This window comes from Lithobates pipiens, unplaced genomic scaffold, assembly GCF_037356315.1.
Source record: "Lithobates pipiens isolate NorthernLeopardFrog02 unplaced genomic scaffold, aLitPip1_a1.2 Scaffold_28, whole genome shotgun sequence".
Classification (NCBI taxonomy): domain Eukaryota; kingdom Metazoa; phylum Chordata; class Amphibia; order Anura; family Ranidae; genus Lithobates; species Lithobates pipiens.
Window position 1 is genome coordinate 180439173 of NW_027507789.1, and position 26026 is coordinate 180465198.

The 26026-nt window shown below is 44.0% G+C and overlaps 1 protein-coding gene across 3 annotated transcripts; it reads left to right on the forward strand.

The window, feature by feature from the left end:
• Positions 1–10947: 10947 nt before the first annotated feature.
• Positions 10948–24602, forward strand: LOC143935873 (uncharacterized). 3 transcript variants are annotated; one of them, XM_077460023.1, is made up of 2 exons: positions 10948–13948; positions 14161–24602. In XM_077460023.1, exon 2 carries the CDS (start codon positions 17891–17893, stop codon positions 18797–18799), a length of 909 nt encoding a protein of 302 aa, XP_077316149.1. In that variant the 5' UTR covers positions 10948–13948; positions 14161–17890; the 3' UTR covers positions 18800–24602. The 3 variants fall into 3 exon arrangements, with proteins under 3 accessions (XP_077316149.1, XP_077316151.1, XP_077316150.1); XM_077460025.1 differs by having other exon boundaries at positions 10948–13886; positions 13975–24602; XM_077460024.1 differs by having other exon boundaries at positions 10948–13841; positions 13887–24602.
• The last annotated feature ends 1424 nt before the right edge of the window (positions 24603–26026 follow it).

Below are 26026 nucleotides of genomic sequence, written 5' to 3' on the forward strand. Positions count from 1 at the left end.
AGAACTCAGCGCAGGGCGGGCATGACAGAGTTAATAGTGGGGTGAATAGAGAGGATTTGGTTAGGGAAAGGAGGGGATTGGAGCCAGGCTGAGAGGGCGGAGCAGAAGGCAGCTACAGGGGGGAGTGGTTCCTCCCCAGCTCATTCTGGCCACGAGGAGCGAGCTTTCCACCCTCCCTCCCTGATCTTTGGGGGGTTTGTTGTTGTTATTAATCTTTATAATTTCCAGAACGCTGGATGTCGTGGCAGCGGCGTGGTGTTGGTCTTTGCGGGTGAAGGTTAAACCCCAGCTATGGAAGTGTGCGGGACCCATCGGTGGTATGAGGCCAGTGGGTGGTGGTCCAGCTAACGGTGGTTTAGCTGGAAAGTGGTTACCGGGTGCACTAGGGTCAGTGGTTTGTGTCTCCGAGCCAGCAGGTCAGCTGGAGGCCTATTTTAGTTTTAAGGTACCGCAGTGCCGGAATGGATATGGTGGTTAGAGTGGTGGGTTTTTCCTGCAAAGACCAACAGGAGGAGTTAACTGACATTACAGGTTTATACAGTTATGTTAATTGATGTTAATTTATTTGAATATTTAATAATAAAGTTAATTGGCTGCTACGGCCATTATTTACTCCAGATTGGTGTGGTCTCATTTTCTGGGGGGTCAAGGATAAGTGGGGACGTAGCAGTTTTAGGGTTATTGGCTACAGCAATGGGAAAATAGCCGCATCTGTTATATGATGGTCATGATACTTGATGGTAAGTGGGGCTGAATGGGAGAGCACCAAACTACATCATTTTCTATTTGTGATAACTTTTTCCTTAATTTGTTTCTCCCTCTGTCCATCTCTGGACAGTGTCCATTCTGGACAAAAAGGGAATAAGGTACAAGGGATTTCAAGAAGAGGCAGAAGACTCACTACAGTTTAAGAAACATTAAACTCACTCTCAGTTCTCTTCTTTAGCATAGGTCCGACGGTCTTCCCGACAGACTTTCGACAGAGTTACAACGGACTTCCAAACGAACGGACGTGCCCACACACGAACGGACTAAAGTCCATTCGAAAGTCTGTTTGTTTTTAACGTGATGACGTACGATGGGACTAGAAAGGGAAGTTCAATAGCCAGTAGCCAATAACTGCCCTTGCGTCATATTTGGTCCGTCGGACCAGCATACAGATGAACGTTTTTTCCCGATAGGAATTGACGTCGGACAGATTTGAAACATGTTCTATTTTCGTTGGAATTTTTTAAAGAAAAACGATCGGACTATCCGACGGAATGATTCCATCTGACCTATTCTGCCGGAAAGTCCGGTTGTGTGTACTCGGCATTAGAGTTATGCCTTGCAGCAATGGGGTTCTGTGTTTGAAACTTGGCCAAGTTCTCTCTGTGCTTGCATGGGTTTCCTCTGGGTAATCCAGTTTCCACATACACTCCAAAGACATGCTAGCTAGGCTAATTGACTCCTGTCTAAATTGGCCCTATTATGAATGTACAAACTGGCTAGGCACATGTGTTATCACATTCTACATGCCGGTCCCAAGCCCATGAAACTGGGGAAGGGTTGAGGAAAGAGCTGGAGATCTACCTTGTAAAAAAAAAAAAAAAAAAAAAAAAAAAAAGATCACCAGGAAAATTCTATGGAAAGATACTTGCAAGTGTATAAGACATGGTGCCCAGAGAGTTGGTCCAGAGCTGGCTGAGAGTTGGATACGACATATTGAACAGTCAGACACCATGCTCATTCTAGCAGTGGGTTTGTCACAATAACCACTAGACAATAAGGGCAGAGCTTGAATTGAAAGGGCATCATGATACATATGTACCTAGGGTGTCTAAACACGGCCTGTCCAATTCTGATTCTCTCTGCATCTATTCCTCCAATGGTGACAGATGACAATTTCTATGAGAAAATCCGTACCGGAAACATGAACAAAATCCCAATCATTGTATGTTCTAGAGTAGCCTTTCTCAACCGGGGTTCCGTGGAATATTAGGTTTCCTCTAGAGGTGTCTGGCACAATGAACGATTTATGACTGTCAGCTAAGTAACTACTGACACATATGATCTTTTTGGATAATTGTAAGGGAAGCATTTATAATGACTACCAATATAAGGAGCATTCTTTCCATTGACTACCAATGTAAGGAATTGTCTTTCCATTGATCCCCAATGTAAGGAATATTCTTCCCACTGATCACCAATGTAAGGGACCTTCTCCGCACTGACTACCAATGTAAAGCCGCGTACACACGGGCGGATTGTATGGCCTACTTAGTCCGCCGAAACACATTTCAGCGGACAGTCCGCTCGTGTGTGGGCTTCAGCGGACTTTTTCAGCGTGCAGTCTGGCGTACTAAGTATTTCGGAATTTCCGTAATACTGTCCGTCGTACTTTGGTTTCAGTGGACAATCCGGTCGTGAGTAGGCTAGTTCGACGGACTAAGAATGGCGCATGCTCAGAAAGGATTTACACGGCGGAAAGGTGCATTGCTGTGTATTGGACTTCCTATTTCTAGTCCCATCGTACGTGCTGTACACGTCATCGCGCAAGCTTTCAACGGACTGTTTGTGCATCCGTGTGTGGTCAAGTCCGTTCATTCGAAAGTATGACGGACTGTCCGTCGGATTGTATGACGGACTAAGTAGGCCATACAATCCGCCCATGTGTACGCGGCTTAAGAAGCATTCTTCCCACTGACCACCAATGTGAGGAACGTTCTTTCATCTGACTACCAATGTAAGGGCCATGCTTCCAATTCATCACCAAAGTAAGGGACATTCTCCCCACTAACCATCAATGTAAGGAGCATTATTCCCACTGACCAGCCGATTGGTTGAAAGAAAAAGCATTCCAATTGGCCTAGGAGGAGAAGGGAGGAGACGCCGTGATGCCGAGGAGAAGCAAGGGAAGCCACCACCCATCGCTCGCGTCATAGATGGGGTAAGTGCTGGGCTGGGAACCATCCAACGGACCAACCGACGGGGGTGTTTGCGGGTGACCTGACCAGGGGGTGGCTGAAGGTGCAGTGTTTGCCCCCCCCCCAGAAATACCACCAGCCACCACGGGTAAGGAGCATTCTTCCCACTGACCACCAATGTAAGGGGCATTCTTTCCTCTGACCACCAATGTATGGGGCATTCTTCCCACTGGTTATCAATGTAAGGCGCATTCTACTCAATGACCACCAATGTAAGGAGCATTCATTTCACTAACCAATAGTGTACTAGGCCCCTTCTTTCACTGACTCTCCAAATGACTACCAATGTCTGATAAGATCCTCCTACCACTGATCAACAGTCTTAGCCCTTGTACACACGGTCGGAGAATCTGTCGGAATGAGTCTTATCGGACCGTGTCATCAGATAATCCGACTGTGTGTGGTATGCATCGGACTGATTCCGTCCGAATCTCCATCCGACCCAATTTTCCAACATGTTGGAAATATTTCCCGACCAACTGGGCCGGACGGACCTAATCCGATCATGTGTAGAGCATTTTCATCGGACCAAGTGCCACGCATGCTCAGATCAAATTCCTACATCAAAGCTATTGGCTACTAGCCTGAATGTAGTCCCATCGTAACGAAATTACGTCATCACGTTCTGAAAGATCGGATTTTTCGCCAACTTGGCCCGACTGTGTGTATGCAACAGTTTCGGACACAATCCGTCGGACTAAATCCGACGGGCAAAATCCGACGGATTTGGTTGGCAAAATCTCCGACCGTGTGTACAGGGGCTTAGAGGGTCCTGTTCTAGTGACCTGTGTAAGGGAGAATTACACAGACCACCAAAGGAAGGTTATGGCTTTCTGACCACTAAGGGTCCATTCCACTGATAACCAGTGGGGTTTCTTTTCCTTTGTCCAACCTTAGCAGGAGGGCTTTTTTTCCACCGACCACCAATATGAGATCACCCAATTTTAACATTTTCAAAAGTCTTTTCTGGCCATTATTATTATCGTTTATTTTATTTCAATATTACTGAAAATAATTTTGTCGTATAGTTTGTACATTTCTTATTCTTTTACCGCAACGTACTGCTCACGCTAATTTACCCTAAACTCTCGCTAGAGTGATTATTAGCAGAGGTTCTCTGAGACCTGAGAGTTATTTCAAGGGTTCCTCCATGTTTAAAAGGAAAGGCTGTTCTAGATAAAGACGTAAAAGCTGTCACTAATATTTCCAAGAGTACATAAAGAAAATACTATCTTCCAGAGGAGATACACTTGCGTCTATCACCTCCCTGCCTGATTTTTCTCAGCAGCCTACACCAGAGGAATGTGTTTCCTTTTCTCCAGCTGATCCCATGTCTCCTTCCAACTCCACACAGAGCCTCCGGAGCTGAGAGATTGCAGAGATCCCACACAGCACATCTAGGAGTCTGCGATATTTCATGGAGGGGAGATGGGAGTTTGGCATTCTGTAGAACTAAATGTTCCCATGTAGACACATGGGGCACTTGCTTTTGTATGCAAGGCAGGATTATGGAGCCGTGACGCATTGATGCAATGTCTAGCTGCACAACGACTTCACTCACATCAAAAGGCAGACGATCTAAAAAGCGATTTTTTTTTTAATTAAAAGGCATTACCGTAAACATGCATAAGCGTTTTGGTCGCACGTGCATGTATATACAATGAACAGACATCCCACACTATACAATCTGATTGTACAATCTCCTTTAGATCTTCCATCAGCTTTGTGGTGCAAGGGCCTGCTTGATTGGATTCTAATTGAATGGATTGTTTAGGTGTATGCTCATATTACACTTTCTCTTTAAGCCTTGACAGATACATTGTACTTCTCAAGGCTCCATTCACACTAGTGCAACTCCAAAGTCACACTGGAAATCGGAGTCGAATCAACTTTGATGCGACTTTACACTCTCTGGCACTTAAGTCGCAAGAAAGTTGCATTAAGGTAGTGCAGAAATCTTGCAGCGACTTTAAGTTGCATTCATTGGAACGGGTGCTATTGAAATGAGCTGTGACTTTACGTGTCCGAAGTCACATGACAAGTCACACTAGTGTGAACAGGTAGTGTGGGGCTCGGTTCACATTGCCATGACTTGGGATCCGACTTGTGAGACCCCAAGTCACATGACATGTGAAATCCCATGTTAGCCAATGAAAGCTGTCTTCATTTGCACTACTGAAGTCGCTGCGACTTTATAAAAGGTTCCTGTACTACTTCAAGGTGACTTCTATCCGCATGGTGCCCATAGACATTCATGGAAGTTGCCTCCAAGTCATATCCTCATCTATATTGATGTGATTTGGATCCAACATTACAGGAAGATTACCCAGACATTCCCTGTGGTGTAACCCCTCCCTCGCTTCGGAGCCGCATCAAAGTAGTACTCAAGTCGCATCAAGTCGCCTGGCAAAGTTGCATGACTTTTAGGTCAAAGTAGTGTTAACAGAGCCTAAAATTTAAAGCCCAACTCCGGAAAACCTATAACTGATTCCCTTGTAGGGGGGCTTTGCTTGTACTGCAAGGGTTAAGTGCTCATTTAGGTCTAGGGGACATAGAAAAGATCTACTTACTTGATCCTCTGCACCGCTACTCGGATCCTCGTTTTCTCTCCCAAGCTCCAGCAGTCTAAGGTCCTGATGTCATCAAGACCAATGCAGGGTCCATAGCCATGCGATCCATGTGATGATGATGCCAACGTCCAGCCTATCATTGACGGGGGAGCGCTGTCTGCTGGGGAAAGGATCAGATAAGCAAAAGTGTTTCTCCTCTGCCTGGACTAAATGAGCAGTTAACCCTTGCAGTGCAGCCTCAGCCCCACTTCTAGGAAGGATTTTAAAATTTCCCGGAGTTGGGCTTTAAGTTTAACCACTTACGTACCAGCAGGGATTCAGATGGTTATACTGGGATGATGCAGCTATGGGCCTCATCCTGGTATCTTTGTTTCCGACCAGTGATGAATGTTCAATGTAAAAGCCATCCTAGCAGCTAATTAGCCATTGGATCACTTTTATCGGTGCGGGAAGGGGGCCCACATTCCATACCTTCCCGGGCTCTCCCGTCCCACCAGGAAGCCATCTGATCATAGAGATGATCAGGGACCAGAACAGCCCTGGCCATCACTATGGTCTAAGAAACAGGAAGCGACAAGTATTTTTCCACTTCTGGTTTTGCCGAATGAAAGCATTTATTGGAAATGCCTCGGATCAAACTGATCTTGGTGTGATCCAATGCTTTTAAGGGCAGAGGAGAGATCTGGGGTCTAATAGAATAGGCTTGGTATCAAAATGGTTAATCTGTATACATTTTGCCTTCTCTGGTTACCCCCCCCCCCCCCCCAATTAACATTTAATAAATCTTTCCATTTTCTTTACATATCTTATTTTTGATCCAGTGATGACATCACTAGGTCTCTGTGCTTCTCTATGCATTGCAGGCAGATGATGGCTGATAGGAGGGGCCAGCAAAACATCCTGAAAACATCACAGCACCCTGCTTCAGTACCCCTCTCCATAGTCTTCAGCCCTGATGCAAGCAGTGGGCTGGCTCTTGGGAGGAGTTTTGAAAATATCAAAATGCCTTGGCGGCTGGATGTGAGTCTGGAGGAGTGGGTGTTGTATTTACAAGAAGATCACCATAAGTAATGCCCACCTGTGTACACTATGATGGTGAGTACCCACCTTTGTATTGTATGATGGTAAGTGCCCACCTCTGTACTATACAATGGTAAGTGCCCACCTGTGTACTGTACGATGGTAAGTACCCACCTCTGTATAATACAATGGCAAGTGTCCATTCGACTGTGAACTGTATGATGGTAAGTACCTACCTTTGTACTATACAATGGTAAGTGCCCATCTGTGTACTGTACGATGGTGAGCACCCACCTCTGTACTATACAATGGTAAGTGCCCATCTGTGTAGAATACGATGGTGAGTACCCACCTTTGTATTTTACAATGGTAAGTACCCACCTCTGTAAAATACAATGGCAAGTGTCCATTCGACTGTGAACTATATGATGGTAAGTACTCACCTCTATACTATACAATAGTAAGTGCCCACCTGTGTATAGTACAATGGTGAGTACCCACCAGTGTATTGCACAATGGTAAGTATCCACCTCTGTACTATACAATGGTAAGTGCCCACCTGTGTACAGTACAATGGTGAGTACCCACCAGTGTATTGTACAATGGTACGCAAGTACCCACCTCTGTACTATACAATGGTAAGTGCCCATCTGTGTACTGTACAATAGTGGGCACCCACCATAGTATTGCACGATGGTAAGTACCCACCTGTGTACTGTACAATGGTAAGTGCCCATCTGTGTATGATACAATGGTAAGTACCAACCTCTATACTATACAATGGCAGGAGTACACCTGTGTACTGTACAACGGTGAGTACCCACCTGTGTTTTGTACGATGGTAAGTACCCACCCCTTTACTATATAATGGTGAGTGCCCACCTGTGTAATTCATGATGGTAATTGCCCTTCTGTGTATTATACACTGATAAGTACCTACCGGTGTATTGTATGGTGGTAAGTGCCCATCCACCTGTGTACTGTATAATTGTAACTGCCCATCTGCGTATTATACAATGGTGAATACCCACCTCTGTATTATACAATGGCAAGTGCCCCATTTTACTGTGTACTATATGATGGTAAGTACCCACCTCTGTACTATACAATTGCGAGAGTACACCTGTGCACTGTACAATGGTGAGTACCCTAGTGTGTATTGTACGATGGTAAGTACCCACCTCTGTACTATACAATAGTGAGTGCCCGCCTGTGTTATATACAAAATAGTGAGCACCCATCTGTTTAGTACGATGGTAAGTACCTACCTCTGTACCATACAATGGTGAGGGCCCATCTGTGTAATTTACCATGGTAAGTGCCCTTCTGGGTATTATACAATGATATATACCCACCTATGTATTGTATGATGGTATGTACCTACCTCTTTATTATACAATAGTAAGTTCTGTGTATTATACAATGGTAAGTACCCACCTGTGTAGTGTACAGTGATAAGTGCCCATCCACCTGTGTACTGTATAATGGTATTATACAATGCATATTATAAAATGGTACCCACCAGCAAGGACTTATCTCAGTACTATACAATGCAAAGTGCCCACCTGTGTACTCTACAGTAATAGGTGCTCATCTATGTACTCTACACTGGTAAGTACCCGCCTGCTACTATAGAGTGGTAGGTGTCCACCTATATACTTTACGATGGTAGGTGTCCATCTAAACAGAGGTTATCTATGTACTGTACACATGTAAGTACCCACCTGTGTTCCATACAGTGGTAAGTGCCCAGCTGTGTATAATGGTAAGTAATCACCTATGTGCTGTACGATGGTAAGTGCTCACCTGTATACTTCAAAGGTACATTCTCACCTATGCACTGCACACAGGTAAGTAACACCTGTACACTGCACAATGGTATGTGTTCATCTGTGTCCTGTACTGTGTAATGTATTATATGTGTGCTGTCACTTTACATTTATGTTCTTTTTTTCTTTTCTTTTTTCTTTTTTTTTTTACTTTCTGCAAAACAAAAATGAAATATTGGGGCTAATAAGGGCCCATTTTCGTGCTATCATTTAAAACTCGAAAATGGCAAAGGTTCTCCAAAATCTCCCGAAAATATAGGGAGATGAAAATTCCCAATTCTACTCATCCCTAGAACGTGCTCAGCTGTACATATCACTCAGTCCTCCATATTCAGCATCCTGACTACTACACATAAGGGTCCATTCATCCAGAGGAGTAGAGGTGCAGGGTGTAATTCTATGAGGCAGGACAGTGGCTGAACACATTCCTGGGAAGCCCATGGTATAATGGGACCATTGTACCCTCAACTCCTCCCCTGATGTCTGCTCATGAAGATGAGGGCTTCACAACATCGAATAGCCAGTGCCAGCAAGGGGACCAGAGGGAGAAGAGGAAGGGGGCTGCATGATGGTCTGTCTGGATACAGCAAGAGCCTATGCAGAAACACCGTCCACATTACCTGCAGGGTTACTACATGTACGCAGCACAATGAGGATCTCAACTAGCAACAAGTAGGAATCTTCTTGGATCTAAGCTGGTTCATACCTAAGGAACCCCTGGGATATATGGATTGCATCTTTTAAGTCATCGCTCTACCATTGCACGAATCGGATGCAACTGCAATAGATTTATTTGGCCATGCCATTGCTACTCAGCCACTTGATCACTGGCTGCCTCCAGCTATACCCTGAACATGGAGTCAAATCCCTGACTGGAATTATCTAAAGTCCTTCTTCACTGAGTTGGAAATTTTTTCTGAATCCATAAATCGTGTTGGTGACCGAGGCCTCAACTCCCAACTAGTTTTCCCACAATGCTTTGTGCCATAAGTCCTCCCATTTTTATTTTACTAGCGGAAGTCGCTAATCCTAGCCTCTAGAGCAAAGAATTGTCTTGCAAGCGTATCTATCTGGTTGGATTGTTTGGTGTGTGGGGCAAAGCAAAATTTGGTTTTGGTCAAAATGGTTTAAATATGGCATTTTTTTGGAATATCTTGTCAATACCAAGTGCTGGGTTAAGTTATGGCTTGGCTTAGGTTGGCTTAGGTCAAGTTATGCAGATTAGGAGTTGTGATTTAACTCTGACTTTCTAACCTGTATGCTTGTTCTAGGTCAGTGACCCAGAAGGTATTGACGCCACTGGATTGAGATGATAGATAGAAATTTGGTATTTTTAAGAGTTTACTATCTCATTACTACCCTTTGTTTTATAGGAATCAAACTATTACCAATCTTATTAATAAGCCTAATTACTAGCATTGTCTAACTACTGAAGTCGCCCAACTACTAGAGTTGCCTACTATTAGAATTGCCTGACTACTAGCGTTGCCTAACTACTAAAGTTACCCAACTACTAGAGTTGCCTACTACTAGAACTGCCTAACTACTAGCATTGCCTAACTACTAGAGTTGCCTAACTACTAGCATTGCCTACTATTAGAGTTGCTCAACTTACTAACTTTTGGATCTCTGAATTAGAAGTTTATTAATAAGCCAGCAAGTTTAGTTGCCTAACTACTAGCGTTGCCTAACTACTGAATTTGTCTAACTACTAGAGTTGCTTACTACTAGCGCTGCCTAACTACCAGAGTTGACTACTGCTAGAATTGCCTAACTACTAGCGTTGCCTAACTACTGAAGTTGCCTACTAATAGAATTGCCTAACTACTAGCATTGTCTAACTACTCAAGTTGCCTAACTACTAGAGTTTCCTACTACTAGTGTTGCCTAACTACTAGAGTTGACTACTAATAGAATTGCCTTACTACTGAAGCTGCCTAGCTTTTAGAGTTGCCTACTAATAGAATTGCCTAACTACTAGCATTGCCTAACTACTAGAGTTGCCTAACTTCTGGAGTTGCCTACTACGAGCGTTTTTTAACTACTAGCATTGCCTAATTACTAGAGTTGACAAGTACTAGAGTTGCCTAGCTTCTAGTGTTGCCTAACTACTAGTGCTACAAAAAGTTGCTTAACTAACTAGCTTTGCGATCTCTGCATTAGAAGATTGTCAAGGTCTGCCCAACCTTATATGTTTATTGTGAGGCTGTACATCAAGGTGGCATAAAAAGTTTAATGCTAAAGGACAAAAAGTGTCATTGTCATTCAGCTTGTAGTATTTACTTTCTATGATCTTTGTAACAGAACACAAGTCAAGTGTAGTAATCCCAAAACAACCATCTTGTACTGTCCTAATTGGTTTATATGTATAATATATGTATAATGTGGTTGCTCTAAGCTATTGCATCAATCAGAATTCATTTTTTCATTGATCCCATTGCAGTTAAATGAATTTCAACACTGTACCTGGGGTTACCGCATTTTGTAGATCTTTGGACTTTAAAAAGGTGTAGTAAATAACCCTGTATAATTTTTTTTTTTTTTTTTGGGGGGGGAGGGGGGGTACATAATAGAAAGCATTTAATGCAGACTGACTGAAGGCTAACAAGGCACCCTGGGTGTTGGAAAGGCACAGAAGCCTCACTTTGTTCAAACCTCCTATATATTATACAGTACTATACTATACTATACTACTACTTGTAAGCTTGGTAAGTGTTTCTACTGGCATATCCTCATTTCCTATGCACTCGGTGGACATTCAAGTTAACATATCTGACTATTGTCTAGTTGTATGCAAGATTTCTGATTATGCTATGTGTTTCTTGGTGAGCATTAGTTTGGCTGACTCTATGTTGTAAAGCAAGAGTTAAAAAAGCAAAGACAGAGCAGAATTCCCACAATGCATTTAGTTGGAACTCACTTCAGCCTGTTGATGTTGGAGAGTCACCATATGTGACCTTTATAATGGAGTTTGCTTCATGAATATGCTTATTGTAAGACTACACTGTGGACACATTGTGTGAGTCTATTGAGAAAACCCTGCTGTTAAATAAACAGGAAGATTTGTGAGAGAGGGTGGGAGAGAAACACAGATAGGCAAGTAAAGAGCAAGAGATAGGCTAAGAATATGAATTAACCATGAGAGGTAGGAAACACGATGTTGTAGAGGTAGAGAATGGAAGGGCAGAGAGGCCTTGGCAGAGATAGGGAGAGTACAAAGACCAGACTAAGGGCAGTCTACTCAATGGAAGAGAAACTCTACAGGATGATGAGTGAAGGGGCATTTCATAGAGATGGGAGAAAATAGGGATAGTTAGTGGATAACCAGAAAGCTGTAGAGGAAGTACAGAGGATACAGAGAGATATTGGGAAGAGTGAAGGAAAGGAGAGGAGCAGCCAAATTCCACAGAGAGTGAGAAGATGAACTCTGAGGAGACAAAGAAAGACGAAAGGCTGGGGAGACAGGGAGAATCTGGAGACAGAGAAGCTCTGGAGAGACAAGAAGAAGGGAGGTTCTGGAGAGACAGGGAGAACCTGGAGACAGAGAAGCTCTGGAGAGACAAGAAGAAGGGAGGTTCTGGAGAGACAGGGAGAATCTGGAGACAGAGAAGCTCTGGAGAGACAAGAAGAAGGGAGGTTCTGGAGAGACAGGGAGAATCTGGAGACAGAGAAGCTCTGGAGAGACAAGAAGAAGGGAGGTTCTGGAGAGACAGGGAGAATCTGGAGACAGAGAAGCTCTGGAGAGACAAGAAGAAGGGAGGTTCTGGAGAGACAGGGAGAATCTGGAGACAGAGAAGCTCTGGAGAGACAAGAAGAAGGGAGGTTCTGGAGAGACAGTGAGAATCTGGAGACAGAGAAGCTCTGGGGAGAAAAGGAGAAGAGAGGCTCTGGAGAGACAGTGAGAATTTGGAGACAGAGAGGCTTTGGGGAGACAATGAGAAAAGAGGTTCTGGAGAGACAGGAAGAATCTGGAGACAGAGAGGCTCTAGGGAGACAAGGAGAAGAGAGGCTCTGGAGAGACAGGGAGAATCTGGAGAGACAGGGAGAATCTGGAGACAGAGAGGCTTTGGGGAGACAAGTAGAAGAGAGTTTCTGGAGAAACAAGGAGAATCTGGAGACAGAGAGGCTCTGGGGAGAAAAGGAAAGGAGAGGTTCTGGAGTGACAAGGAGAGGAGAGATTCTGGAGAGACAGAGAGGCTCTGGGAAGACAAGGAGAAGAGAGGTTCGGGAGAGACAGGGAGAATCTGGAGACAAAGAGGCTCTGGGGAGACAAGGAGAATAGAGGTTCTGGAGACACAGGGAGAATCTGGAGACAAAGAGGCTCTAGAGAGGCAAGGAGAAGAGAGGTTCTGGAGAGACAGAGAGTCTCTGGGAAGACAGGGAGAAGGGAGGTTCTGGAGAGACAGGGAGAACCTGGAGACAGAGAAGTTCTGGAGAGACAAGAAGAAGGGAGGTTCTGGAGAGACAGTGGAAATCTGGAGACAGAGAAGCTCTGGGGAGAAAAGGAAAAGTGAGGTTCTGGAGAGACAGTGAGAATTTGGAGACAGAGGGGCTCTGGGGAGACAATGAAAAAAGGGGTTCTGGAGAGACAGGGAGAATCTGGAGACAGAGAGGCTCTAGGGAGACAAGAAGAAGAGAGGCTCTGGAGAGAAAGTAGAAATCTGGAGACAGAGAAGCTCTGGGGAGAAAAGGAGAACTGAGGTTCTGGAGAGACAGTGAGAATCTGGAGACAGAGAGGCTCTAGGGAGACAAGGAGAAGAGAGGCTCTGGAGAGACAGGGAGAATATAGAGAAACAGGGAGAATCTGGAGACAGAGAGGCTTTGGGGAGACAAGGACAACAGAGGTTCTGGAGAAACAGGATGAATCTGGAGACAGAGAGGCTCTGGGGAGACAAGGAGAAAAGAGTTTCTGGAGAAACAGGGAGAATCTGGAGACAGAGAGGCTCTGGGGAGACAAGGAGAAGAGAGGTTCTGGAGTGACAAGGAGAGGAGAGGTTCTGGAGAGACAGAGGAGTTCTGGGGAGACAAGGAGAAGAGAGGTTCTGGATGGACAGGGAGAATCTGGAGACAAAGAGGCTTTGGGGAGACAAGGGGAAGAGAGGTTCTGGAGAGACAGGGAGAATCTGGAGACAGAGAGGCTCTAGGGAGGCAAGGAGAAGAGAGGTTCTGGAGAGACAGAGAGGCTCTAGGGAGACAAGGAGAAGAGAGGTTCTTGAGAGGCAGGGAGAATCTGGAGACAGAGAGGCTCTAGGGAGGCAAGGAGAAGAGAGGTTCTGGAGAGACAGAGAGGCTCTGGGGAGACAAGGAGAATAGAGGTTCTGGAAAGACAGGGAGAATCTGGAGACAGAGAGGCTCTGGGGGGACAAGGAGAAGAGAGGTTCTGGAGACATATGGAAAACCTGGAGACAGGGAGATTCTAGAGACAGGTAGGCTCTGGGGAGACAAGGAGAAGAGAGGTTCTGGAGAGACAGAGAGGCTCTGGGGAGACAAGGAGAAGAGAGGTTCTTGAGAGACAGGGAGAATCTGGAGACAGAGAGGCTCTAGGGAGGCAAGGAGAAGAGAGGTTCTGGAGAGACAAGGAGAAGAGAGGTTCTGGAAAGACAGGGAGAATCTGGAGACAGAGAGGCTCTGGGAGGACAAGGAGAAGAGAGGTTCTGGAGACATATGGAGAACCTGGAGACAGGGAGATTCTAGAGACAGGTAGGCTCTGGGGAGACAAGGAGAAGAGAGGTTCTGGAGAGACAGAGGGGCTCTGGGGAGACAAGGAGAAGAGAGGTTCTGGAGAGGCAGAGAGGCTCTGGGGAGACAAGGAGAAGAGAGGTTCTGGAAAGACAGGGAGAATCTGGAGACAGAAAGGCTCTGGGGAGACAAGGAGAAGAGAGGTTCTGGAAAGACAGGGAGAATCTGGAGACAGAGAGGCTCTGGGGGGACAAGGAGAAGAGAGGTTCTGGAGAGACAAGGAGAATATGGAGACATAGAGGCTCTAGGGAGACAAGGAGAAGGGAGGTTTTGAGAAGATGGGTAGAAGGGAGACTCTGGAGAAGCAGGAAGAAGGTAGACCCTTTAGAGACAAGATAAAATTGAGACTTTAAAAATATAGGGATGAACTTTAGAGACAAGGAGAATGGATACTCTGGGTAGAATTTGGAGAGACAGTATCCAACAGAGATATTGTAGAGTTTCTTGAAGAAGAGAGATGATATAGAGCAATCAGTATGGTTAGAGAAAGAGGAATAGAGGAAGTAATAAAGACCACAGGGGGAGAGGGGTCTAAAAAGATGATGGAGACTGTAGGGAGACAGAGAAACTGGGTAAAAGAGATCTATGGATGGAGAAGTATGAAGGAGGTTGGTTAAAATTGGCCAATGTTTCAGACCAAACCACATATTCTAAAAGAGTGTACACCAGCCATTCTCGGCCAGGGGTCCTTCAGAATGGTGTTAGGAGTTCCTTGACCTGTTGTTGATTTAGCTCCCATTTGTTGGTGCCTGCATAGTTCCAAGGCCAACTGCAGCTTGCAAAGCCAGCAGCATGACACAATTTATCTCTTTAACTGTATATAAGGGTGGCATTCTGACCATCACTGTAGGGGGGAATATTGATCCCACTGGCTACTAATGTAACCCACTAATACAACTGGAGCTGAAAATGATTACAAGGGTCCATTAAGGTAGAAAGGTTGAGGAAGGCTGGTCTACACACTGGAACAATGCCTGAAATGGAGCAATTCTAGAGCAGTGCCTTAACTCTACCCTCTCATCCTTATCACCTGACACTTTATCCTAATCTCCTTATGTACTGTCCAACATCATATGGATTTGTGTTCCAGTTTTTATTTTGTCTTCATATATTAAGCCACTCTCTTGAGTTTTAAATTTTAAATATAAGAAAACTGTTTAACTGGGTCTGCACATCAGCACGCTGTCTACACATCGGCATTCAATGTAACAGGGTCTACACTTCATCATATACTTAGTCTGTATTTACTGTATTTATCAGATCCACTATAGGTTCTGCACACACTCCAAAAAAGTATCAGCATACACTTCAACAATTTACAGTACCCACGATAACCGTAGATACAAATTATGCAAAGACTTTACACCAACATACACTCAAACAGGGTCTGCAATAATTCCAACAAAGTTTACGTAAACTCACAAACATGGGATATAAGAGGTGTTTACACAGAGTTCGGGGACGGGTGAGTTACACAATTAATATTAGTAGACTTTATATTTTCACAAGCCACACAGACCAGTACGGAGTCTGTATGATCCATGACGAGGATAGGGCAAGTTGGGTTCTGTTTAGATGACAGCAATGGTAAAATACACATAGACTTAGAAGGAAAAAGTTCTACAGATCATGAGACATTAGCGAGGCTGAGAAAAGGACAAGGGAAGGAATGGGATAAACAAACCGAAACAGGAGGCGAGAGTAAGAGTAACAGGAAGTATATGACGGGGGGTACAGAAAAGGGGCACAGAAGGGGGTCCCTATATAGGAGGATTAAAGGGAAGGCTTCAGATGTGCACAGACTAGAGCTACAGAGGACTACAGAAAGCTGGATCCTATGCATAAGGAATTTAGTATATAGTTTATATACAAGCAAACTGAGCAAAGAGATGGAATGACCCAGACAAAGGAGAATAATAAGAATGCCACCAGGAAGAGAGGTAGTAAGAGTCCGGTCCAGCCAAGAGCTCCATCACAACGAGGGACCCATGGACAACCAGGCAAGATGCTGGACACAGATCAGTGCATGGGTGGACATTGGAAGAACATACTGGCTGATCTAGTAAGACAGTGCCAAGAGAATGAAGCGCTCTATTATCCCACTGCAACCAATTTATTTCAGGTTGTTTAAGAGATGGCATGTATTTAACCATGGTACTAGAGAAATACTAGATTAAAGAGAGAGCTTGTATATCATAATGTCCTATCTGTAATGATATGTAAATGTTTGTCTGACTGATGTCTGTTGATTGGTATGTTAAATGTGTTCTCATAATAAATATATTTATAGATTATACGTGTGTATATATATATATATATATATATATATATATATATATATATATATATATATATATATATATACACACTTACATATTCAATATATAGATAAATACAAGCGAAAAATCAAAAAGAAAAAAAACAAGTAGATGCATAGGGGCTGGCATTACTAACCTCTTTCTGAAGATGCCAGTTGCATGGCTATCTCTTTCTTACATTGCTTGGAGTTAATAATTTGATGCAACCAATGAAGTCAGAACTCGTTATCTGCATACTTGTTCAAGGGCTGCAAATCAAGAAGCTTTGAAGGCACAGAATCAGCCTGATAGCCAGGCAGCTAGCATTTGAAGTGGCAGTTAGTGATGGCAGCCTGCATATTGCTGTCAGTACAGGTTTTTCTTTAACAATTTAAAGATATTCTGTGAAATTGCATAATAATAGTAAAAATAATAATATTAATATGCAGTATAATAGGCATATGGGGTTGCTTGATAAAATCCAAATAGGAATACAGTTGCTGTATTTTTAAAAGCAATCTTTAAAGTGGCTTTTCCATTTTTACTTGTGCGTTGTTTTTATATTTACATGATGATACCTATTTTGATGTATAGATATTCATTTTAGTAATTACCCACCCACTTATGATTGCGTTTCAATCCCTGTTGAAATAAGATCAATAAGGATAAGGCTCTCAGGGAAGTACTTTTATTCTAGTTGCGGGCATGCTTGAATTGCAGAATTGGGTTCCTACATTTAATTCTAAGAAAGGAGAGAGCTGGTTGCTGACATTGACTATATTTACAGTATTTGGGTGGGTTTCATCTCGAAATCCAAATGGCTGTATACTAATTGGCTTCTACTCAAATTTGTCTCAGTATGCATATAACTGCCTGGGAACAACTGATTATAGGCTTTAGGGAGTAGGGACTGATATGCTTTCTGTAAAGGTATGCAGTAGTAAAGCACAGTCACTATAAAGCACTGCCTGCATATATAAGGAGTAACTATGGTTGCCCTATAGATGTTTAATTAAAACTTGAAATATTGGCAATGTTCTTAAAACATGAACACATTTTGATAAGATTATATTAGGACAATCACAGTAAGTTATGTATGCAAATTAAAGGGAACATTGACAGGTCTTGTAATTCCCCTCTGCTATATGCACTCACCAACCATCTCTCCCCTCCACCTCCACAGTGTCCACTAACCACCTATCTCTCCCCTCCATATCCACTGCATCCACCCATCACCCATCTCTCACTTACACATCCATTGTATCTACCCATCTCTTACCTCTACTGAGTCCACTCTCCACCCATCTCTCACCTCCACATCCATTGTGTCCACCCACCACCCATCTCTTACCTTCACTGAGTCCACCCACCACCTATCTCTCCCCTCCACGCCCATTGTGTCCACCATCCACCCATCTCTCCCCTTCACATCTATTGTTTCCATTTACCACCCATCTTTCACCTCCACTATGTTCACTCACTACCTATTTATGCCCTCCATCTTCATTGTGTCAACTCACCACCCATTTCGTCCCCATCCCCACTTCTGCTGTGTCCACTCACTTCCCATCTCCCCCCTCCACCTCCACTGTGTCTACTCACCTCCCACCTCCACCTCCACTGTGTCCACTCACCTCCCACCTTCCCCCTCCACCTCCACTGTCTACTTACCTCCCACCTCCACCTCCCTGTGTCCACTCACCTCCCACCTTCCCCCTCCACCTCCACTGTGTCCACTCACCACCCATCTCACCTCTCCACCTCCACAGTGTCCACTCGCCACCCATCTCACCCTCTCTATCTTCACTGTGTCCCACTACATCTACACACAATCCATTTCTCACCTTTACTGTGTCCACTCACCACCCATCTTCTCCTTCCTCCTCCACCATATTCACTTAACCATTTCCCCTTTCACCCCTTTGTATCCACTCACCAACAAACTTACTATTCTACTGTATTCATACACCAGCTGTTTATTCCCCCCACTTTTACTGTGTTCACCCACCACTTATCTCCCACCTCCACCGTGTCCACTCTCCACCTATCTCCCACCTCCACCTCCACCTCCACTGTGTCCACTCACCACCCACCTTCCCCTTCCACCTCCACTGTGTCCACTCACCATCCATCTCAGCTCTCCACTGTGTCCACTCACCACCAATCTCCTCCCTCCATCTCCGCTGTGTCCACTCACCATCCATCACACCTCTCCACCTCCACGGTGTCCACTTGCCACCCAACTCTCCCTCTCCATCTTAACTGTGTCCACTCAACACCCATCTCCCCCTCCACTATATTCAGACCATCCATTTCTCACCTTTACTGTGTCCACTCACCACCCATCTTCTCCTTCCACCTCCGCCATATTCACTTAACCATTTCCCCTTTCACCCCTCTGTATCCACTCACCAACAAACTTACTATTCTACTGTATCCATACACCAGCTGTTTATTCCCCCCATTTTTACTGTGTTCACCCACCACTTATCTCCCACCTCCACCATGTCCACTCTCCACCTATCTCCCATCTCCACCTCCACTGTGTCTACTCACCACCTAACTACCCCCTCCACCTGCACTTGTCCAGTCACCACCTATCTCCTCCCTCTACCTTCACTTTGTTCATTCAACATCTATCCCCCCTCTCTATCTTCACTTTGTCCACTCATTGCCCATCTCTCACCTCCATTGTGTCCACTCACCACCTATTTCCCCCCTCCATCTCCACTGTGTTCACTCACCACCCATCTCTCATCTACACTGTGTCCACTCACCTCCCACCTTCCCCATCCACCTCCACTGTGTCCACTCACCATCCATCTCGTCTCTCCACCTCCACTGTGTCCACTCACCACCCATCTCAGCTCTCCACCTCCACTGTGTCTACTCACCACCCATCTCCTCCCTCCATCTCCGCTGTGTCCACTCACCACCCATCTCTCATCTACACTGTGTCCACTCACCTCCCACCTTCCCCGTCCACCTCCACTGTGTCCACTCACCATCCATCTCGTCTCTCCAGCTCCACTGTGTCCACTCACCACCCATCTTCTCCCTCCATCTCCGCTGTGTCCACTCACCATCCATCTCACCTCTCCACCTCCACGGTGTCCATTTGCTACCCATCTCGCCCTCTCCATTTCCACTGTGTCCACTCACCATCCATTTCACTCCTCCATCTTAACTGTGTCCACTCACCATTCATATTCCCTCTCCACCTCCACCATACCAACACACCACCCATCTCTCACCTTTACTGTGTCCACTCACCACCCATCTTCTCCTTCCACCTCCACCATATTCACTTAACCATTTCCCCTTTCACCCCTCTGTATCCACTCACCACCAAACGTACTACTCTACTGTATTCATACATCAGCTGTTTATTCCCCCCACTTTTACTGTGTTCACCCACCACTTATCTCTCACCTCCACCTCCACTGTGTCCACTCTCCACCTATCTCCCGCCTCCACCTCCACTGTGTCCACTCACCACCTATCTACCCCCTCCACCTGCACTTGTCTAGTCACCACCTATCTCCTCCCTCTACCTTCACTTTGTTCATTCAACAGCTATCTCCCCTCTCTATCTTCACTTTGTCCACTTACTGGCCATCTCTCACCTCCATTGTGTTCACTCACCACCTATTTCCCCCTCAATCACCACTGTGTTTACTCACCGCCCATCTCTCACCTACACTGTGTCCACTTACTGCCTATCTCTTTCCTACACTGTGTCCACTTACCACCCATCTCTCTCCTACACTGTGTCCGCTCACCACCTATCTACCCACCTGCATACCCCCTCCACCTAAACCTTAAGTTTAGACTTTAAACCTGTCACTGTAACTGCTTAAAAAGTGTTGTTAGCTGAAGGCGGGCTTTATTTTGTTGGTTGCTTTTAAAGCTACATGTCCATGTAAGGGCGACAATGCTGATATTTCACTGCACAACAAACAGTGTGGTCACCCTGTTGCAGGAAGTGGAAAATAATGAATTTACTGCCAGGAGCAACAGGTAATAAAACTCAAAAAATAGAAACTGCTATAATAATGCTACTGACGGACTGCATCATATATGTTATTATTGATTTAGCATCTGAGGGTCTCTTTGTCAGATTACGTGTATGTTCCATTTTAACTAAACACCATGCCTTCCATTTGAGTTTCCTGTTTTCCGCTACTAATTTCTATGTAGAGACACAATTGTTTATTTCCATTGCCCCGTGCTGTGTCTTCTCCCCAGGATTCTGCTGACTGCAGAGCAGCTTTGTGTCCCATCCCCAAACAACAAACCCTGTAACATCTGCTTGAATATATAAATACATAGCCTAAAAGCATATAATTAGGCAAGTAATAGAAAAGATTGCATTTACTAAAAGCTGCAGAAGAGCTCATACAAGCGTATAAATGTGAATTAACTGCAGGCTGAAAATCACTTGAAATGAAATCGCTAATGTGGACTGCCATTGCTGGCCTCCTCCTGAGCAATCCTAGTTGCCTGGCTGCCATTCCTGCCTTATATTGGCCAGGGATCCTAATCTGTACGACTGGCAGGTAATGAGCATTTTTGGAAGGAGTTCTATTTGCAGCGACACTGATTTGCTGTGATGCAAGAATATAAATTGGCATGCAATGGGCCAATAGTAAAGTTGAAGGGGGTGGCTAGAGCCAGTTACCATTGGAACTGGTTAGTTGAATTATGCAGATTGGGGGATGCCAGGTGGAATATACCAAACATAAACTGGCAATTCACAGTTTAATCTCTGTGTTTCCTTACAGGTATACAGTATATGTAATACGTAACCATTATAGCATTTGTTTCACCGACACTTCATATTCCTTATATGTGCCTGCTGTGCCATGTACTTGTATAAGAAAGTAAAAGTATCCTGTTCTCTTTGTATTGCTTCCTTTATGTGAAATCCATGGTATTCCTGCCAGTCCCTTTGCTTTCTTTTAAAATAAGTTGACCACACTAAGCAGGAGAACACAACGTGGTCAGTTTTCTAGCTGTGCTGGGAACTCAGCCTGCTTTCCTCCAATGATCAGACTTATCCTGATATGCCGCAGCCCACAGCCATTCACTAGGAAGCTTAGTGTACTGCTGTTTATCCTCCCCAATCTGAAAACAGAGGGAGTGTTTTGTCTTTCAATTCTATTTTAAACTGAATGGATTTACAAGGGGATGATTTACAATTGCTTCAACTCAAGGACCGGAAGGATTTGCCCCCTTAATGACCAGGCCTTTTTTTGCGATACGGTACAGCGTCACTTTAACGGACAATTTATAGAGTCTACAAAATAGGGGATGTATTTATGGCATTTTTATTATACTGTATTTGCTGGCGTGTAAGACTACCTTTTACACTTAAAAAAAATGCCCAAAAATTGGGGGTCGTCTTATACGCCGGGTATACAGGTATACGATGCTGCCCGATGGATGTCAGCCCCCAAATGTCTGCTAATACTGTATGTGGCTTCAGCAACAAACAGTATACGCCGTTGAGCCAATCCTGGCGAGCGATGTATTCTATTAATGAATACAGAGCCTGCTTGGATTGGAGTAACAACCTCTGCCAATCCGAGCAGGCTACATAGAGTAGCCTGCTCGGATTGGCTTTGAGAGAGAGAGAGGCAAGGGCTGATGATGCTACAGCCTCTGCCAATCCAAGCAGGCGTTTTATTCATTAAAATAATACACCGCTCACCATACTTCCCTGGGTAAATCCATTCACTGATCTCCTACTACTATACATCCTGCTATTTGCCTTTGAGGTCTCAGGCACCCAAGAGGGACAGGTAAATCTGGGACATATGACAGGGGGGTTAGTAAATGCATTTTGGTGGACAATTCCCATAGAATGTAACCCAAAAGTGGTATAGGTTTGGTTAGTGAAAAATTCCACTTTCCAGAGTTGTCACATTCAATAGATCTGTTTGTGTTATTATTGTTTGATTTACATTATGACATAACACAGCATGGCGGATGAGTAGTTGGCATTCTTGCTTTGCATTTTTTGATCGTTCTAATGTTTTTTTTAAATGGTGTTGCCTCAGAAGGGGGGTAGTCTTATACCACGAGTATTGCCCAAAACCTATGTTTTCACTTGAAAAATAGGGGGTCGTCTTATATGCCCAGTCGTCTTATACGCCGGCAAATACGGTAATTTTTATCTTTTTTTACTAGTAATAGCGGGACTGTGATATTGCGGCAGACAAATCGGACACTTCTGATACTTTTTTGGGACCAATAACATTATACAGCGATCAGAGCTAAAAATAGCCAATGATTACTGTATAAATGTCACTAGCAGGGAAGGGGTTAACACTAGGGGCAATCAAGGGGTTAAGTGTTCCTTGGGCGGTGTTTCTAACTATGGGGGGATGGGACTGACAGAGAGATCGCTGTTCCTGATCACTAGGAACAGCAGATCTCTCTCTACTACTCTGACAGAACTGGGATCTGTTTGTTTACACAGACAGATCCCCGTTCTGGCTCTCTGAGGAGCAATCGCGGGTCACTGGCCACGCGCATCGGCTCCAGGGTCGCACCTACGGCGATTCACGTAGCAGTGCCAACCTGCCGCAGTATAATGATGGCGGCTGGTCAGCAAGCGGTTAAAGGGGTTGTAAATCCCCCCCCCCCCCCCCAAAAAAAAAAAAGAAAAGAAAAGAAAAAAACCTGCATATTTTCCCTGGGCACTGGCTGCCCTTGTCCCAGTACTGGATGTGATGGCTGCATCAGTTTTCTTTGGCTTTTTTCCCCTGTGTTTTCACCTGGTAAAGTGTCCAGTAACACACCTCCTGTATTACTGAGACACATCTCTGGATGAAGGAGCACAGGAGCCACAGCAGACAGCAGCATTGTCAGTCTGTGGGGGAGAGGAGTGTTGAAAGTATTAGCAGATTTAGATACACTAACAAACTGAATACAAACTCCGGCTCACACTTTATAATCAGTTACCGCAAACAACCACTAAAGCTTATGCTAAGTTTGGAAAGGTGGCACCACATCCCTAATTTTGTAATAGATTTTAGAATAAATATGGATGGCATTTTTAGGCCTCAAAACCAACAAATTTATAAAATACTTTCACTTTATTATTACAAGACAGTAAAATCAGAGATATATCAAACAATACAACATCTTGTTAAAAACAGACAACAAATTTTTTGGTCATAAAACATTTACAACCGTTGTTAGTATTGGACAAAGGGGTGCTTTGCGACGTGCTTCAGCTCAGAGAGTCTTCATCAGGGCACAGACAACATGTTGATTTCTAAACTACAAACATAAATAATGAAATGTACAGAATGTATGCACAATTTACATGAAACAAATTGTGATATGTAGAATCATGAAAATAATAGAAATAAATGAGACTAAAGCACTCCTTCAAAAATTCTGCATATTTCATTATGTATGTTTGTATTTTAGAAATCAACATGTTGTTTGGCCCCTGACGAAGACTCTGAGTTGAAACACACTGGGCCCCTTTGTTCAATACAAACAATGATTGTAAATGTTATATGACTACAACATTTGTGGTCTGCTTTTAACAAAATGTTGTATCGTTTGATATATCTCTGTTTTTACTACCTTGTATCAATAAAGTGAAAATATTTTATAAATTTGTTGGTTTTGATGCCTAAAAAATCCCATCTAAATTTCTTCTAAAATCAGTTACAGCAAACAGTTTTTTTTTTCCAGGTTTTACATGAATAAATAACAGCTGATCGTTTTATACACATCTGCCAGTGGTAAATGGTTTGTCTCATCCATGTAAACTGATATGCTCTGCTGGAGAGCTTGTGCTTTTGAAAAGCAGACTTGCTGGATGGATCACCAGATCACCAGCCTAAAAAAGAAAACGATTGCAGCCATCACATCTAAGAATTCACAAACTGCAATATAACAAATGTTTGCTTTTTGTGTTTATTACCACTTTAAGCATGAAATCCAATTGGTTGCTTTGGGGACAGGTAAAATGAACAGACCAGAACAACTTACTATTGATACAGCATATGTAAAACAGCTTCATATATTTAAAACAATCCCTAAAGAATATGTCTGATTTCCTGTTTTCCTGTTTTTTTTTGTAGTCTTGGCAAATGACAATGCTGATATGGAAACAAATGCAATATATGATTGGGAAAAATAAAAGCATAAACCTGATTTTCTGTGTCTGTCTTGGTGAATTTTTACTCCCTACTCACTCCCAGCATTCCTCTGACACTCATTATTAGACGGAATCACACATACAATGGTCTAATTAAAAATATTGAAAGTTTGGTGACTTCGTGACTGCACATTTTTATTATTCTAATATTATTAGTTATTAGTCTAATATTTTACTAATATTTACTAATATTTTAAAAATAAAAACATTTTTGGTAAGGTAAGAAATGGTTCAGACCCCTGCCAGTTTTTCTTTCTGTCTGTCCTTTTCCCCCAAATGTTCACATTTATACAAGCTTGCTCTCCCTTATTTTTTTTTATTGTATTAAATACAGAGATGTGTTGGTTAGCCATTAGAGGGAGCTCTCACTAGCTCCATGTAATTCCTGTGTCACATTCTTCACAGCTGTTAAGAAAAGTCAGGACCATGCCACTTATGAGGCCAACTGAGGCTGGCACTCATGGAGGCCCAGTGTTGGGCAGCACTGAGGCCAAAATGTTCACACAGCTATGCATGACCTGTGTATATTCAGCCTGAGCTACTTTGTGTCATCGGTTGTTCTGGTGCAGGCAGCTATAACCAATAACACTGTGCTGCCTGGCAGCCTGAAGGCCTAGCAAACAGTTATACTGTGTGGCCAAGCCACTAACTTTCCAGCCAAACCAAAAGACGCTCTGCTGCCCAGCAGCCTGCGTCCTAGCAACCAATTAAAATGTGTGCCTTGGCAACCGACATCCTAGTGACCAATGAAACTATGTGGTCTGCCCATCAGCATTCTAGAAAACAATTATAAATGGGTGACCTGACCACCAACATTCTGCAACCAATGATGCTCTGCTGCCCAGTAGCCTCCAACAATGGGTGGCCCAGCAGCCCACATCCTAGCAACAAATGAATCTGTGTGCCCCGTTCATCAGTATCCTAGAAAACAATGATAATGTGTGGCCTGGCCCACAACATTTCTAGCAATCAATGATGCTCTGATGCCCAGCAGCCTGTTTCCTAGAAACCAATGATAATGTGTGGCCTGGCAGCCAACATTCTAGTAACCAATGAAGCTGTGTGCCCTGGCAGTGGGAGGAATAGTGCCCCATCATTGGTGTCTGTGAGAGGAATACTGCCCCATCATTGGTACCAATAGGGGGTATGCTGCCCCATCATTGGTGTCAGTGGAAGGAATAGTGTTCTGTCATTATTGTAAATGGGAGGAATAAAAAGCCCCATCATTGGTGTCTGTGGAAGGAATAGTGCCCTATCATTGGTGGCAGTGGGAGGAATAGTGCACCATCATTGGTGTCTGTGGGAGGAATAGTGCCCCATCATTGGTACCAATGGGAGCAATCAATGATACTGTGTGGCCCAGCCTGCAAACATTCTAGCAACCAATAACAAGATGTAGGCAGAAAATTGGAGGCTTTCA